At 36.4% G+C, this 16,846-nt stretch overlaps 1 protein-coding gene across 2 annotated transcripts in view; it reads right to left on the bottom strand.

Moving 5' to 3' along the window:
• Window positions 1–16,846, bottom strand: part of LOC150076375 (protein kinase C, brain isozyme-like) — an 847,829-nt gene that overhangs the window by 307,833 nt on the left and 523,150 nt on the right. The window contains exon 10 of one of the 2 annotated variants that reach the window (XM_090387781.1): window positions 403–491. In XM_090387781.1, the coding sequence (XP_090243907.1) occupies window positions 403–491 (89 nt within the window). Of the gene's footprint in view, window positions 1–402; window positions 544–16,846 lie in introns of both variants that reach the window. The other variant, XM_090387780.1, reaches the window with a different exon arrangement.

Below are 16,846 nucleotides of genomic sequence, written 5' to 3'. Positions count from 1 at the left end.
ATGAGAGAAACTGAAAGTACCAACTGGCATTGTGGAAGGGCTATTTTTTTAAATTAATTTAAGGAAGAATTAGAAATATTATTATATAGCATGAACAGATGAGGTGTGTATTTTTTGGCTGTGCTGTGTAAGCTTGCTTCCTTTCATTATTTGCCAGTTCTACTACTAAATAATAATAAGCTTCTAAAAAAATTTATAAAGTAAGGTTATAAAAAGTACAACTTCCATATACTTTATCTGTGAATCATGAGCCAATATCAAAAGCCAGCATATTTTAATTTATTGAAGTACAGTAGCTTAATTTAGATGCCTAATTTAGAATTTACAATTCAGAATTTACAATTTAGAAAAATAAATTATTTAGAAAGGATAATACTTTTATTTTCCGTAACAAACATTTACCTTTCCAAAACTCCCTTTTCCAAGCACCATAATGAAATTGAAATCTGAAGCACGGATCACATCTTGTTTTCCCATGTTATGTGGGATATCTGTGATAGAAGCTATCCTTTCAGCTTTTTTGGAAGCTAGTGAAAGTCTCGTCTGGTAAAAGAAAATTAATATTTTTTGAATTAACTAGTTCAATAATCGTATTTATTATTTTAACCCAAAATGTTACTTCAAACATTTTAACATTTCATTTCAGAATCTACAGTAGAATATTTTATGAACGTGATAACCAAATTAAGCCAATTAACATACAGAAGCATATGTCAGTAAAATCTGGATTAGAATAAACATAATCTGGAGAGTTTTTTTAATCTGAATCCAAACACCTGGGGGAAACTGCATTCAAAAAGAGTGTGCAGAGAAACATTCTGGAACTGATGATTTTGGAATGACGATGACTGGTTCAAAAATTCTGTTTACAGATCAGTGCTAGAACATAGCTAATTAAAAGGGAATAAACTGTTTTTTTTTGGAATGAAAAATTCCAAAATATTCAATAAATTACACTACTCTGTATTTTAACAAAAGTTCTCTGATGATTTACTGCTAATAAGAAATCTAAATTACATAAAAAATTTTGAAAATTATTTGAAGTTTGCTCGAGAGGAGCTAGAAGAAAACCGGGAAGACAATGATGGAGATGGACAGATGAAATTCATGAGTTTGTGGGTAGTAAATGGATGGCCATTGCACAAAACAGAAGGAACTGGAAAGTTGCTGGAGAGGCCTTCATCTTGCAGTGGATTGAAAATGGCCGATGACGATGATGGTAATAAGAATGGTTTAGAAATAAAAAAAAATTTTAAATATTAGTGGAGGCGTTTCTGGCTTATTTTGTATTCTTTTACATTATTGGTATTTTTTATATAAGAATAACCTATTTCAGAAATCGGTTATTCTTATATAAAAATGCCAATAAAATATGTAAAAACAAAAATATCAAAGGCTATGTCCTCATATCAAGTATAGATCACCGCAAGCTAATTTCTTATATATCAGACTGAGTTAAACTTGCACCTTTTTGATTCCTTCAGGCAGTTAGCTTTGATAGTTGTTCCTCTTTTTAACATCCAGAAGTAGTTAGTCATCGTACTGACATTCCATCCGCTTTGGTACCATTTTTCCATTTCTTTTATATCCTGATGGAATCTTTCCCCAACTCTTCACTTAAACTACTTAAATTTTCTGGGAAATAATTGAAATGATAGTCCAAGAAGTGTACCTTAACAATAATTGAATTTAACAATAGTTGAATTTCTTCAGCATCTCACTCATGACTGTCTCATGATCTGAGTGTTTACTCAGATCATGAGATCTCAGACCAAAAAAAATTGCATACATTTTTAAAGCTGGTCCAAGTGTCTCTTTCAGTTTGGTTCATGGATTCTTCAAATACAAAGTCTAGCAGCAGCTTCCAGATCTGAGGTCCAACAGAAATTGCTCCTTTAATTTTTCATATGTAAGCAATGGGAACTTAGTGCAAACCTATCTGCAAAGAATTTCCTTCTTTATTCAGGGATTGCATGAACTGTTTCATTACACCTAATTTTATATGCAGAGGAGGTAACAGTACTTGTTTTGATCTACTGGTAGCTTGTCTTTAATGTTCTTTGTGTCAGAGATTGTCTTGGTGGCCACACTTTTCTTTCCTTTCCCAGTCTTCACTTTTTGTTAAACTATCCGGTCATCTTGTTAAATTTGCCTTTAGCCAGCGGGTAGTTGATTGGTGGAACAGATTTCCATCTTTTGTTGTGGAAATTGATAGCCTAAATAAATTTAAGGCTGAGCTGGACAGGCTTTGGAATGAATGGAGGGGTGAAATGGGAGGGTTTTTTTTTTTTTTTTTTGGCTGATGCTGTATAAGCTTGCTTTCTTCTATCATATGCCTCTACTAATGCTAATGCTAATGCTATCTCACTTGCACAGAAAGCAAGGCATTTTTGTGTGACCATGTTTTTTGGCAGAGTAGCAGACCAATAATGTTAAAATTTCCACATCTTAGCCAACAATGATCCTTGTACTGAATGTTTTCAAAAAGAAGCTTAACATTTTTCATTGTTTTCAAGTGTGCTAAATGGCTACAGGGATGAATGTATACTTTTTTCCATTCTGAAGGAGAACTCCTTTGAGGCTTTGCTTTGATGAGTCAATAAATGGCCTCCACTCTGATGACAATAGAAAATTCTGAAAAGTTCATAACTGCAGGAATGCAGTTGCAATATATCACTGAGCCTGCTTCAGAAAAATGGAAAACCAATTCTTTTTTATGATGTGCATACCACCATGAAAATACTGTTCCTGCAGCCAGCAGATTCTTGGATTTCAATTTTTACCCTAAAACCTGAGCTGATCCTCTGGGAAAAATTAAATTTCTCACAGGATTGTCAAGTTCACTTTATATAAATAGCTGTAGTTCAAAGGTGTAAATTTCCTTGTAATAACAGTTTATATCATCCTATAGATCACAAATGTCAGATTTGAGATCTGATGGTATATGATTAGGAACAACTAATGGGATACTGGCCTTACAGCTGAAGTAATGTTGTTGGGGCATATACAATGATCTACTTATTCCTCGCATTATAACCTGCTGCATTTATGGAACAAAAGTCATTAATATGCCGTTCCCATGGTGTGAGGTTCCCTCACACTGGGAATGGGAAATGTCACAGCTTTCTTTTTAACACATTTACACAAGCACAAGCCCTCTACACATGTACAGCAAACTTTAGGGGGAAAACTTTTATCTTAGTCACCTAAATTAATTCCAAAATATGTGGCATATAGCATATACATTTTTAACAAATAAAGTTATATCCTGCCTTAACACATCTGGGCACATCTATAGCTATACTCACAAGCATATTGCATAAATGGGGAATATAAGTAAGAAAATAGTTCTTATTGTTTATAAATAAGCTGGACGTGATAGGTCAAAACAGTTGAATTTTTACAAAAACATTAAAAGTACACCAGAAACACCATGAATTTCTGAAACATCAAAATCTATGTGGACCAGTGTTATTTGGCATTTTAAAAAGCACACGCTATTATAATTGAACTGTGGTGCTTTCTGGGCCTTAGACAGAAAAGTGATAACCAGACAGAATTAAATTGGAGGTGCAATATTTTTGGATGGAAAAGGTACATTTCTACCCCAAAAGTCACAAATATATTTAAAACTGCAGGTGTTGGCTTCATAAGTTGCTTAGTTTTTTATTCATAGCATTAAAATGAAAGTAACTGAAAATGGCACTGCTATCAGCCAACATGAAAATCAAAAACAAGTAGTATCTGATAGACATGGAGGAAGAAGTGCTAACAATCTCAAGGGAATGAAAAGAGTCCCTCTACTTCCAAAGAGAAGAAGAGCAAACCTGTGAGGAGGGAAAATCAAATTGAGGTGTTAAAGGCTGTGAATGGATTAAGCAAGCTCAATGCTGATAGCATCCTTCCTGTTGATCAGACTACAGGAGAGGGCATAAATTCAAACTGAGGAAGGATGATTGCAGAGCAGATGTGCAGAAATTTGCCTTCAGCCAGCAGGTGGCTGATTGTTGGAACAAATTTCCATCTGGTGTTGTAGAGGTGGGTAGTTTAAATAAATTCAAGAAAGAACTTGAATTTATTTTATTTATTTTATTTTTTTTTTGGCTGATGCAGTATAAGCTTTGTTAAGCTTATACTGCATCAGCAAAAATGTTAGCTTTTTTTTTTTTTTTTTTTTTTTTTGGCTGATCCAGTATAGGCTTTCTTTTTTGCATCATTTGCTGCTATTAATACTAATATTAAATGAGCTATGCAAAATGATAACAAAGTTTCAGGAAAGAGATGTTATTCACAATTCATGGGATAAAACATTTACTGGTTGTGAAAACTGCTACTGAAGATCAATGCTTCTGTAACTAAGGCTGCAGCAAAATATTGGTTTCCGACTACTAATCTAGAGCAGCTTTGTGACCATTTGCCAATTTCACAGGTGACCATGAAAATACAGTTTCCCATTTCATGATCAACTGTTTAAAAAGTGTGTAAGAAAGATAAATAAATATACTGGGTTAACTACAGTTCTGTGGCAATGTACCTATGCAAATTTTGAGAAAGCACATATGTTGCCAAAAAAAAAAAAAAATGCGCAGCTCATTGTTAAAAGATGTATCAACTCCAAAAAAGAAATACAATTAAAATGTAAACACTTGTATCACTGGTTGTATTGAATATGAATGGATATTTATGTTTTGTATACAGTTCGTGGGATAAAATGTCTGCTATTTATGAAAACTATTGTTAAGAAGGGAAGCGCAAATTTTTTTAAAAAATACAGAATTAATTACCCATTAAGGAATAACAGGCTTAATGTCCAAGATTGAAAATGATACAAAGGTTAGCAGGGTGGATAATGACAGAATGCTACTGTAACAGGATCTAAAAAAGTTAGGCAGATAGGGTGAGAAATGGCAATTACAGTTTAACATTGATAAATGCAAAGAACTACATATGTGTAGCAGTAACCCTCAGAGTAACGTACCGTGTGATGCTACACTCAGGTTAGTGGAGAATGAAAAGGAACTGGGGGTAACTGTGCAGTCAGATATGAAGTTCTCTGAGCAGTGCAGACAGACTGCCAGAAGAGCTCATGGGGTATTGTCAAAGATATACAGGAATTTTGCTAGCTGGGATAAGGAGGTGATTATCATATTGTATAATACAATGGTCAGGGTACATCTTGAGTACTGCATACAGGTTTCGAGGCCTCATTTTAGGAAGGATGTAGAACTGTTGGAATGAGTAGAGAAAGGCAATGAGATTAGTGAGGGGAACAAAGGAGTGCTCTTAAAAAGACAGGCTTCAGTTCTGCAAATTGCAGTGTCTAGAGACTAGGCACCTGTGAGGTGATCTGACTGAGGTGTTTAAGGCTTTGAATGGACTGATCAAGATCAGTGCTGATGGCATTCTTCTTCTTTCTCAGATGATACACACACAAGGAGGAACAAATACAAAGCGAAGAAGGACGGTTGCAGAACAGATGGGAGGAAGTTTACCTTTAGCCAGCGGGTGGTTGATTGCTGGAACAAACTTCCATCTATTGTTGTGGAAGTTGATAGCTTATATAAATTCAAGGAAGAACTAGACAAACAATTGTAGCGAATGGATATATGAAACATGAAGGGGTTTTTTGTTTTTTTTTTCTTGAATCATTTACCATTACAAATGCTAATGCTAAAAAGGATGCCAAAAGAATTTTGATGCCAAGAAAGCTGAAGGTTCTGATGGCATTTCTCCAGCTCTCAAAACTTCTTAAATTCTGCAAATGGCAGAATCTGGAGACTAGCCACCTGCGAGGTGATCTGACTGAGGTGTTTAACGCTTTTAATGGATTGATCGAAATTAGTGCTGATGGCATTCTTCTTCTTTCACAGATGACACACATGAGGAGGAACAAATACAAAGTGAAGAAGGATCTTTGCAGAATAGATGGGAGGAAGTTTATCTTTAGCCGGCGGGTAGTTGATTGCTGGAACAGACTTCCATCTGTTTTTGTGTAATTTGATAGCTGAAATAAATTCAAGGAAGAACTGGACAAACTTTTGGAGTGAATGGATGTGTGAAATGGAAAGTGTGGGTTTTTTAGCTATTTATTATTTTTTTTATTTATTATTTTTTGGCTAATGCTGTATAAACTTGCTTTCTTGCATCATATATCTCTACTAATGCTAATGCTAAAACCCATGCTCCTGAAGCTACCACTGTTCAGTGTCACCTTTTTTACACTTTCTTATTACACTGGGGTTTTCCTTTCTGCTTAGAAATTGCCTCATATCCAGCCAATGAAGGATGACAAATCTCTCCAGTTGAATTATTGTCCCATTGCACTTGTTCTATTTTTTCTAAAGCAACGGAGAAATCCATTAACTGCCAACTCCTAAATCATATAGAAACCTACCATCTGATCAACAATCACCAGTAAGGATTTGGCAAGTGCCGATTCATTGGCCTATGGAACCCATCTGTAGATTAAATGAAAAATTTTGTGGAACTCAAGTAGTTGCTCTTCACATTTCAAAGGCTTTTAATTGGGTTTGGCATAGGATTTTTCTGAATAAGTTTCCATCTTATGGATTGTCGACTGTATTTGTAATTGGGTATCCAGTTTTCTCTCTCTCTGACCAACTCACTCATGGTAGATGGTTCTCTCTCTCTCTCTCTCTCTCTGCCTTCTAACTTCTCCACTAATGCTGATGTTCCCCAGAGTTCGGTTCTTTCTCTGAATCTTTTCCTCTTGTATATTAATAGCCTTCTTCTATTGAATGGAATTCCTATCCATAGTTTTACTGATGATAGCACATTGCATTCCACCTTCCAGGTTGAGAAACCTTGCCTTGCAGAAACAGTTTCAATATCCAATACCAAATCCTTAAATGCTGATCCCCAGATAATTCTCCAACAGGGCAAAGATAACTTAATTAATTTCAATACTGCTAAAACCCAGTTTCTGTCTCGCAAAAAATGATTCTTCTGCTCCTATGCTTATCTTCCATGACACGGATTCCTTGATAAGATCACATGTTAACAGGAGAGACTCGTTACTTGTTAACAGGAGAGACTGCTTCTACAGGGATGGGATACACTTAAATAGAAAGGGTGCAAGAATGTTTGCTGATGCTATCGAGGCAATGTTAGGTGGGTCGGAAAACTGCTAGATTGGGGGGATACAAGGACTAATAGATTAACAGTAGCCACTGGCAGAGGTGAAAGTGATTCTTGCACTGCTTCTATTGGAATGAGCCGCAGCCTGGAAAATAAGATGCAGGATATTTCAGAGACTGCTGGGAATCATTGGGGTACAAGTAAACACATGGGTTGTGTTAGGGTAGCTAAGAAAAAGAACAGGTGCATGTATACTTGTGTGTACACCAATGCTAGGAGTTTAGTAAATAAATTTGATGAATTTGAGGTATTGCTCAAAACATCAAAGGCAGATATTGTGGGGATTTCAGAGACGTGGTGTCACACAGATATAAGAAATGCAGAACTGGAATTTGGGGAGTACAATGTGTACAGAAAGGATAGACAGGATAGGAAGGGAGGAGGGGTTATGCTATTAATTAAGAAACACATAAAATCCAAGGAAGTGAAGCCAGTCGACATCACTGGACAGTGCAGTGTCGAGTCAGTTTGGTGTGACATAAACATTGGGAGATCAAAATTGAGAGTAGGAGTGTGCTATAGGCCTAATGACTCTGATGAGTATAATAAGAAACTGTTCGGAGAAATAGAGTGGGCCAGTAAATCAGAGAGTCTTATAATGGGGGATTTTAATTTCCCAGATATTGACTGGAATTTGGGGGCTGGTCACTCACACAGTAGCAAGGCTTTTGTGGATTTATTGGATGATTGTTTTCTACATCAGCATGTTCGGGAGGCAACTAGAGGGAGTAATACTCTTGATTTGATTATCAGTAGTGATTCTTCATGCATTCAGAATCTGCAGATAAATGAACCACTTGGTGGCAGTGATCACAGTGTGCTGAAGTGGGAGTTACTCAAAGAGGTAACTACCATTAGGGGTAAAGGGAAGGGGTATTGCTTTCGTAAAGGCGACTACAATGGACTGAGACAGTATTTAAATTCTATACAGTGGGATCAACTGATGATATTGCCAACAGCAAATTCAAAATGGGAAGCATTCAAAGAACTTATCGTGGAAGCTACTAGGCTTTACATACCAACTAAGAAATATTGTTCAAGGTTTAGGCCTAAATGGTTGTCAGATGAACTAATGAGGCATATGGCAGAGAAGAAAAATGCATGGGATACATACAAATTAACACGTGACACGGATGCCTATGATAGATACAAGTTGATCTGTAACCAAGTTACAAAGGAGGTTAGGCAGGCGAAGGCAGATTACGAGAGATCCTTGGCAAGGGATGCGAAGAAAAACAGCAAAGAGTTCTTTACTTATGTAAACTCTAGAAGGAAGGGGATGAATCAGATTGGTCCACTTGAGATCGATGGGTCAACTGTTGATGACCCTGCTCGGGTAGCTAACAAACTAAATGAATATTTTGCATCGACATTCACACATGAGGAGTTATTCAGCGAGGGGAATGCCAGAGGTGTATTCAACTCTAGCAGTAAGCTAGAGAATCTTGTAATAACTGAGAGCAAAGTGGAGGAGAAATTGTTGAAGATAAACACAAGAAAGGCACCTGGGGTGGATGGGATCTATCCAGTTATATTAAAGGAGGCAGCAAAGGAGGTAAGCAAACCCTTAGCCATAATTATGAGAGCTTCCTTGGACTCAGGGGAGGTACCCATTGACTGGAGATGTGCAAATGTGACCCCAATTCACAAAGGGGGATCAAAGGCTGACACAAGTAATTATAGACCTGTGAGTTTAACTTCTGTTCCCGGAAAATTAATGGAGGCACTGGTGAAAGAAGCACTGCAGGATCATCTAGACAAGACTTCAGTTATAGCTAGGACACAGCATGGTTTTGTTAAAGGGAAGTCTTGCCTGACCAATTTGATTGGATACTATGATGCAGTCACAAAAGAACTGGATGCAGGGAATAACTTTGATATTATATACTTGGATCTTAGAAAGGCTTTTGATACTGTTGCACATGGAAGACTGCTGCACAAATTGGAGCAGTGTGGCATTGGAGGCAAGTTGCTGCTATGGATAAAGGGGTGGTTGAGGGGGAGAAGACAGAGAGTGGTAATCAATGGACACTGCTCATCGTGGACTAATGTTATTAGTGGAGTCCCTCAGGGTTCAGTATTGGGGCCTTTATTGTTTTCTGTATTTATAAATGATATTGATGATGGTATATCAGGCTTAATGTCCAAGTTTGCAGACGATACAAAGGTTGGCAGGGTTGTCAAGGACACTACTGACACTATGCTGCTGCAACAGGATTTGGAAAGGTTGAGCAGATGGGCTTCGAGGTGGCAAATGAAGTTTAACATTGACAAATGTAAAGTACTACATATGGGAAACAGCAACCCCAGAGCAACGTATCAACTCTGTGGTACTACACTGACAGTGGTAGAGAATGAAAGGGACCTGGGGGTGGTGGTGCAGGCAGATATGAAGTTCTCTGAGCAGTGCAGACGAGCTGCAAGAGTAGCTCATGGTGTATTGTCAATGATATATAGAAATTTTTCTAGCAGGGATAAGGAGGTGATTATTCCCTTGTATAAGGCAATGGTCAGGCCACACCTAGAGTACTGTATACAGGCCTGGAGGCCTCATTTCAGGAAGGATGTAGAGCTGCTGGAACGAGTACAGAGAAGGGCAACTAGATTGGTGAATGGGACAAAGGGGTTCTCTTACGAAGAAAGGCTTAAGTTTTGCAAATTACAGTGTCTGGAAACTAGGCACCAGCGGGGTGATCTGATAGAGGTGTACAAAGCCTTGAATGGTTTGAGCATGCTCAATGCTGATGGGATTCTTCCTCTAGCTCAGAAAAATCACCTGAGAGGGCATAAATTCAAATTGAGGAAAGACAGATGTAGGATAGATGTGCGGAAATTTGCCTTTAGCCAGCGGGTGGTTGGTGGGTGGAACAGACTTCCATCCCTTGTCGTGGAAGTTGATAGCCTAAATAAGTTTAAGGCTCAGCTGGACAGGTATTTCGAACGAACAGAGGGGTGAAGTGGAAGTGGTTATTTTTATTTATTTATGTTACTTTTTTTTTTTTTTTTTTTTTTTTTTGGCTGATGCTGCATAAGCTTGCTTTCTTGCATCAAATGCCTCTACTAATGCTAATGCTAATGCTAATGTCTCTATTAGGGATCAATCAAACTTCTAATCTCTCCTGGCATAAGCACATCACAAATATTGCTATTTCTGCATCTAAAAAACTGGGTTTTCTCTTTCTCTTGGCATTACTTTTCTTCCAAACAGCTATTCACTCTGTACAAATCTCAAATACTTTTCCCCCATTTGGAGTGTTGTCCCCATAACCATTTTCAGGCATCTAGACTCTGTTCAAAATAGGGTAGTCAGGATAATTAATGAGCTGTCTCATACAAAGTCTCTCCACTCTCTCTGTCTCATACAAAGTCTCTCCACTCTCTCTGTCTCATAGATGTTCTGTTTCAGCTGCATGCCTTTTCTATAGATATTCCTCTGGACACTGTTCTTTTTGAATTGGCTTCTATAATTCCCCCTCTCTCTTTCAAATCAATCCAAACATGTGCCGCAACCAGTCAACATCCATTTACTATCCTATTTCAAACTCACAGAACCAACATTTCTTATTCTTCATTTATCCCTTCAACTTCCATTTTTCTCTTACAACCTCCCTTCACACATATTTCCTGAAAATTACATCTACAGAAATTCAAGTCTAATATCAACCAGTATCATTTTTCATCTTTTCAACCTTCTACCAAGCATAGTACTAAGTACTATGCATAGTAGAAGATTGATTCTAATACTTTTCATGTAGTTTAGGGTTTTCAAAAAAAAAAAAAAAAAAAAAAAAAGGTAACCTCTTAGTCTGCTGTTGATTTCAAGAGGGACACAGCCATATCCTAATCAAAATCAGGATGTGGCTGTGTCAGAGTGATTTATCAGTTTTTTTTTTTTTTTTTTTTTTTTTTTTATGAAACCTATAGTACTTAGTACTGTGCATGTATTAAAGGAGATGGGAGAGGGGGGGGGGGATTCTGGAAACCTTTCTCTGGAGAATAAACATGGGTTTCACCACTTCACGCCTCCAATAAGCAAACTGGTGGTACTGCACTGGTTGATGAGAGTCATCTATCATTTAGTTGTTAATATTAGTATTATAGTATTATTATAAGTTAGTATTACATTATTAGTGTTATGTTATATTAGTACTAGTATTAACGTGCATGGGTTGAAAGAGATGGGGGGAATTCCAGAAACTAAACATGAGTTTCACCACTTCAAGCCTCCAATAAGCAAAGTAGTCATCAGTCATTCATATGGTTCTGAAGATGGAATATCAGGTTTAACCTAATTTTAGAGGGTTTAGTGTCAAACATCATTAACTACAAGATGATTTTGTAGCCAATGTTTTTATAATTAATCCAAAAAGTCATTTTAAATTTTCTTGGTTTACGATAAATGTACTTACAACCCAAGATAACTTGTAAACTACCAGAGAGACACAGTTCTATGACATGATATGCATTGTTATTTGTATAAAATAAAACTAAAGTTATCTCAAAAAAACAATGCAATTTTGTAGTTAACGTTGTTTGGCACTAAACCCTCAATATGTATACCTATAATTTTCACACATGGGCCTTGGGAAGTAAGGTATAAATTTTTAAATTTAAATTAAATTTTTCAGGAGGCTTCAAACAATATGTTCCTTTAATGTCCAAGTTGTCTTGAAATTTTTCTAGTACATACTGTCATTTCTTATCTGTGTTTCCAATTAATTGCAGACAGAGCTTATTAATAGAAGAGAGAATGAAAATTTCACTGAAAATCAGAAAAGATTGCACCTGTTAACCTCAAAAGTCCAATTTGGGCTAACAAAAGCTGAAATTGAAGAACTTCAGTGAAATTCAAATCCAAAATTTAATCAAATCAAAATTCAGTTCCAGAATTTAATCAAATCAAGGAATATTCTACATAAACAGATGTAGGGGATATTTTTGTATCAACAGTTTTATTTCCAAATTCTTTTCAGAATTTTTTTTATGAATTTTTGAAAAAAAAATTTTTTTTTTTTCTTCAAATTCTGATTTGATTTTTGATAATAATAATTTTACTCTGCTGTTGTGCAATGGATTAAAAATAAGAATATATTAGTATTTTAAATTACTACTTTAGAGACTTTGTACATTTATGTACAAAGTATTCATTTTCACAAAATTTCAATCAATGAAAAAACATTACAGAGAGCCCACTGCTACAAAATTTCACAGTGTGTGGCCCCACAAGCATCAGAAAATTCACTGCCAAAAAGATAAACTGAATTCAAACAGAAACATATTTTCTAGCATTTCACAATTACAATTAAAACTCATAAACATCATATTTTTTAGCATTTCACACAGTTCCAAACTTGTAACCATTTTATTGCAGTAACTAAGAATTTCTATAAAAATATCGGTTCTTCTTTCTTGATGTTCCAAATATAATAACCGATATTTACAATATATTCCTGTGAATAAAGTGAAATATTAAACTTCTTAAAAATTTATTAGGGCTAAATATGTACAGAATGAAAGCAGTCTGTACATATGAAAGAACTATCCACAAAAATAGGAAATATACAGCATTCCAGAGGACCTAATGAAGTAGAAATTAAAATGAAATAATTCAAATGTGGAGATTTTACGCATTTCTTGATATATGCCTATTACACATTTATTCATGCTATATATGATTTTAGACAATTCTTTATATATATATATATTATATAGTGTGAATCAGAGCTGTAATACTCAATAAGTTCTACGTTGATATTAATATTTGTAAAATAATAAGAGGAGTTTACCTCAATATAGTACGTAGAACACTTCCTTATGATACTCTCCAGAAATTAAAACGAAAAAAATCGAAAACTTACATTAGAGTAAAAAATAAATTATTAAAAACCAATTTAACACAATTCGAATCAATTTTACACAATTAAAAATCAATTTAACGCAATTAAAAAGAATCTAATGAAAATAACGATAATAAGAAAGGAAAATCGTTTTGAATATTTTAGTTAGATTCTTTTTAATTGCGTTAAATTGATTTGAATTGTGTTAAATTGGTTTTTAATTAATTTTTTACTCTAATGTAAGTTTTCGATTTTTTCGTTTTAATTTCTAGAGAGTATCATATGGAAGTGTTCTACATACTATATTGAGGTAAACTCCTCTTATTATTTTACAAATATTTTATATATATATATATTGGGTGGTTATAAAATAAGTTTCCCTACTCAGAAGACCCTAGAGTCAAAATGGTTAGAGTTAGTACAGTGAAAATCGGTGGGTGTCATTTAGGATATGGGGAAGCGATCTGCAGAAGAAAAAAAATTGTTCAAATTTCTGCCAACTGGGGAAAAATGGTGCTACATGTATGTAAAAGTTGTCATTTACTTCAAGACACGCTGCTTACGCAAATGACATTCTATCAGATAAAAGTAGAAAGACCAACACTACCATCAATAACCATTATGGTTCTTACAAAAAAGGAAAGTGCTCTTTTAATAAAACTGTTCTACCACAATAATAGTAATGCTAATGCAGCACTATGTGAATATCGGGAACTTAAAGGTTTGTGTAAAGGACCCTTGATGTAGCTGGGGCTTCGAAAACTAATAAAGAAATTTGAAGTGACTGACCAAGGAGTTAGGTGTAATTCCAGGGAGGGGACCAGACGAACACGTATCTGAACAGAGGTAGTGGATGAAGTGGTGGTAGCACTGGTCACAATGCAAAACACTACCAGTAAGTAGTGCCTGCCAGAGGTGTGTCAAGAGACTTGAACCTTTCCTGATTTACTGTACATAAAGTGCTTTGAATAATTTTACGATGGTTCCCGTACAAGATGAACGTAGTGCAAAAACTAGTCTTGTGATCAGCAACAATGAATAGACTTTGCTCTACGATTTCTAGCTCGTATGGAACATGACAATACATGGGCTCGAATGATCTTGTGGTCTCATGAGGCACACTCTTCATGGAGGTGTAAATGCACAAGACTGCTGAATATTCTCATCCATCTGCTCTGCATGAAAAGCCACTACAAAATCCATATGTTACAGTATGATGTGGATTCACAGCAGAGTTTATAATCGGACCATTTTTCTTTGAAGAGTCTACACCTAATGACCCCCATAAGGTGTATGGTAACTATTGCATGGTAATGTATTGCATGGTAACTATTGCATGGTAATGCGCTCTTTTAGCATTAGCATTAGTAGAGGCATATGATGCAAGAAAGCAAGCTTATGCAGCATCAGCCAGAAAAAAAAAACAAAAAAACTTTCACTTCACCCCTCTGTTCGTTCAAAATAACTGTCCAGCTGAGAAATAAATTTATTTAGGCTATCAACTTCCACAACAAGGGATGGAAGTCTGTTCCACCAACCAACTACCCGCTGGCTAAAGGCAAATTTCCCCACATCTATCCTACATCTGTCTTTCCTCAATTTGAATTTATGCTCTCTCAGGTGATTATTCTGAGCAAGAGGCAGAATCCCATCAGCATTGAGCATGCTCAAACCATTCAAGGCTTTATACACATCTATCAGATCACCTTGCCGGTGCCTAGTCTCCAGACACTGTAATTTTCAAAACTTAAGCCTTTCCTTGTAAGAGCAACCCTTTGTTCCATTCACTAATCTTGTTGCCCTTCTCTGTACTCATTCCAGCAGCTCTACATCCTTCTTGAAATGAGGCCTCCAGACCTATATATAGTACTCAAGGTGTGGCCTGACCATTGCCTTAAACAAAGGGATAATCACCTCCTTATCCCTGCTAGAAAAATTCCTGTATATCATTGATAAGACACCATGAGCTACTCTTGCAGCCCATCTGCACTGCTCAGAGAACTTCATATCTGCCTGCACAATTACCCCCAGGTCCTTTTCATTCTCTACCACTGTCAGTGTAGTAGCACAGAGTTGATACGTTGCCCTGGGGTTGCTGTTTCCCATATGTAGTACTTTACATTTGTCAATGGTAAACTTCATTTGCCACCTCTCAGCCCATCTGCTCAACCTTTCCAGATCCTGTTGCAGCAGCATAGTGTCAGTAGTGTCCTTAACAACCCTGCCAACTTTTGTATCATCTGCAAACTTGGACATTAAGCTTGATATACCATCATCAATATTATTTATAAATACAGAAAACAATAATGGACCCAACACTGAACCCTGAGGAACTCCACTAATAACATTAGTCCACGATGAGCAGTGTCCATTGATTACCACTCCCTGTCTTCTCCCCCTCAACCACCCCTTTATCCATAGCAGCAATTTGCCTCCAATGCCACACTGCTCCAATTTGTGCAGCAGTCTTCCATGTGCAACAGTATCAAAAGCCTTTCTTAGATTGAAGTATATAATATCAAAGTTATTCCCTGCATCCAGTTGTTTTGTGACTGTATCATAGTATCCAATCAAATTGGTCAGGCAAGACTTCCCCTTAACAAAACCATGCTGTATTCAAGCTATAACTGAAGTCTCGTCTAGATGATCCTGCAGTGCTTCTTTAACCAGTGCCTCCATTAATTTTCCTGGAACAGAAGTTAAACTCACAGGTCTATAATTACTTGTTTCAGCCTTTGTGAATTGGGGTCACATTTGCACATCTCCAGTCTATGGGTACCTCCCCTGAGTCCAAGGAAGCTCTCATGATTTATGGCTAAGGGTTTGCTTACTTCCTTTGCTGCCTCCTTTAATATAACTGGATAGATTCCATCCACCCTAGGTGCCTTTCTTGTGTTTATATTCAACAATTTCTCCTCCACTTTACTCTCAATTATTACAAGATCATCTAGCTCACTGCCAGTGTTTACTTCAACTATGGCATTCCCCTTCCTGAATAATTCCTCGTGTGAATGTAGATGCAAAATATTGATTTAGTTTGTTAGCTACCTGAGCAGGATCATCAACAGTTGAACCATCAATATCAAGTGGACCAATCTGATTCATCCCCTTCCTTCTAGAGTTTACATAAGTAAAGAACTCTTTGCTGTTTTTCTTTGCATCCCTTGCCAAAGATTTCTCATAATCTGCCTTAGCCTGCCTAACCTCCTTTGTAACTTCATTATAGATCAACTTATATCTATCATAGGCTTCTGTGTCACGTGTTAATTTATATGTATCCCATGCATTTTTCTTCTCTGCCATATGTCTCATTAGTTCATCTGACATCCATTTAGGCCTAAACTTTGCACAATATTTCTTAGTTGGTATGTAAAGCCTAGTAGCTTCCAAGATAAGTTCTTTGAATGCTTTCCATTTTGAATTTGCTGTTGGTAACATCATCATCAGTTGGTCCCATGGTATAGAATTTAAATACTGTCTCAGACCATCGTAGTCGCCTTTACGAGAGCAATAACCCTTCCCTTTACCCCTGATGGTAGTTACCTCTTTGAGTAAATTCCACTTCAGCACACTGTGATCGTTGCCACCTAGTGGTTCCTCTATCTGCAGATTCTTAATGCAGGACGAATCATTACTGATAATCAAATCAAGAGTATTACACCCTCTAGTAGCCTCCCGAACATGCTAATGTAGAAAACAATCATCCAATAAATCCACAAAAGCCTAGCTAGTGCGTGAGTGACCAACCCACAAATTCCAGTCAATAACTGGGAAATTAAAATCCCCCATTATAAGACTCTCTGATTTACTGGCCCACTCTTTTTTCCTGTACAGTTCCTTATTATACTCAT

The sequence above is a fragment of the Mastigoproctus giganteus genome, chromosome 13, assembly GCF_048544385.1.
Source record: "Mastigoproctus giganteus isolate SK-2022 chromosome 13, ASM4854438v1, whole genome shotgun sequence".
In the NCBI taxonomy this organism is placed as follows: Eukaryota; Metazoa; Arthropoda; class Arachnida; order Uropygi; family Thelyphonidae; genus Mastigoproctus; species Mastigoproctus giganteus.
This window is presented reverse-complemented; position numbering and strand designations above follow the sequence as displayed.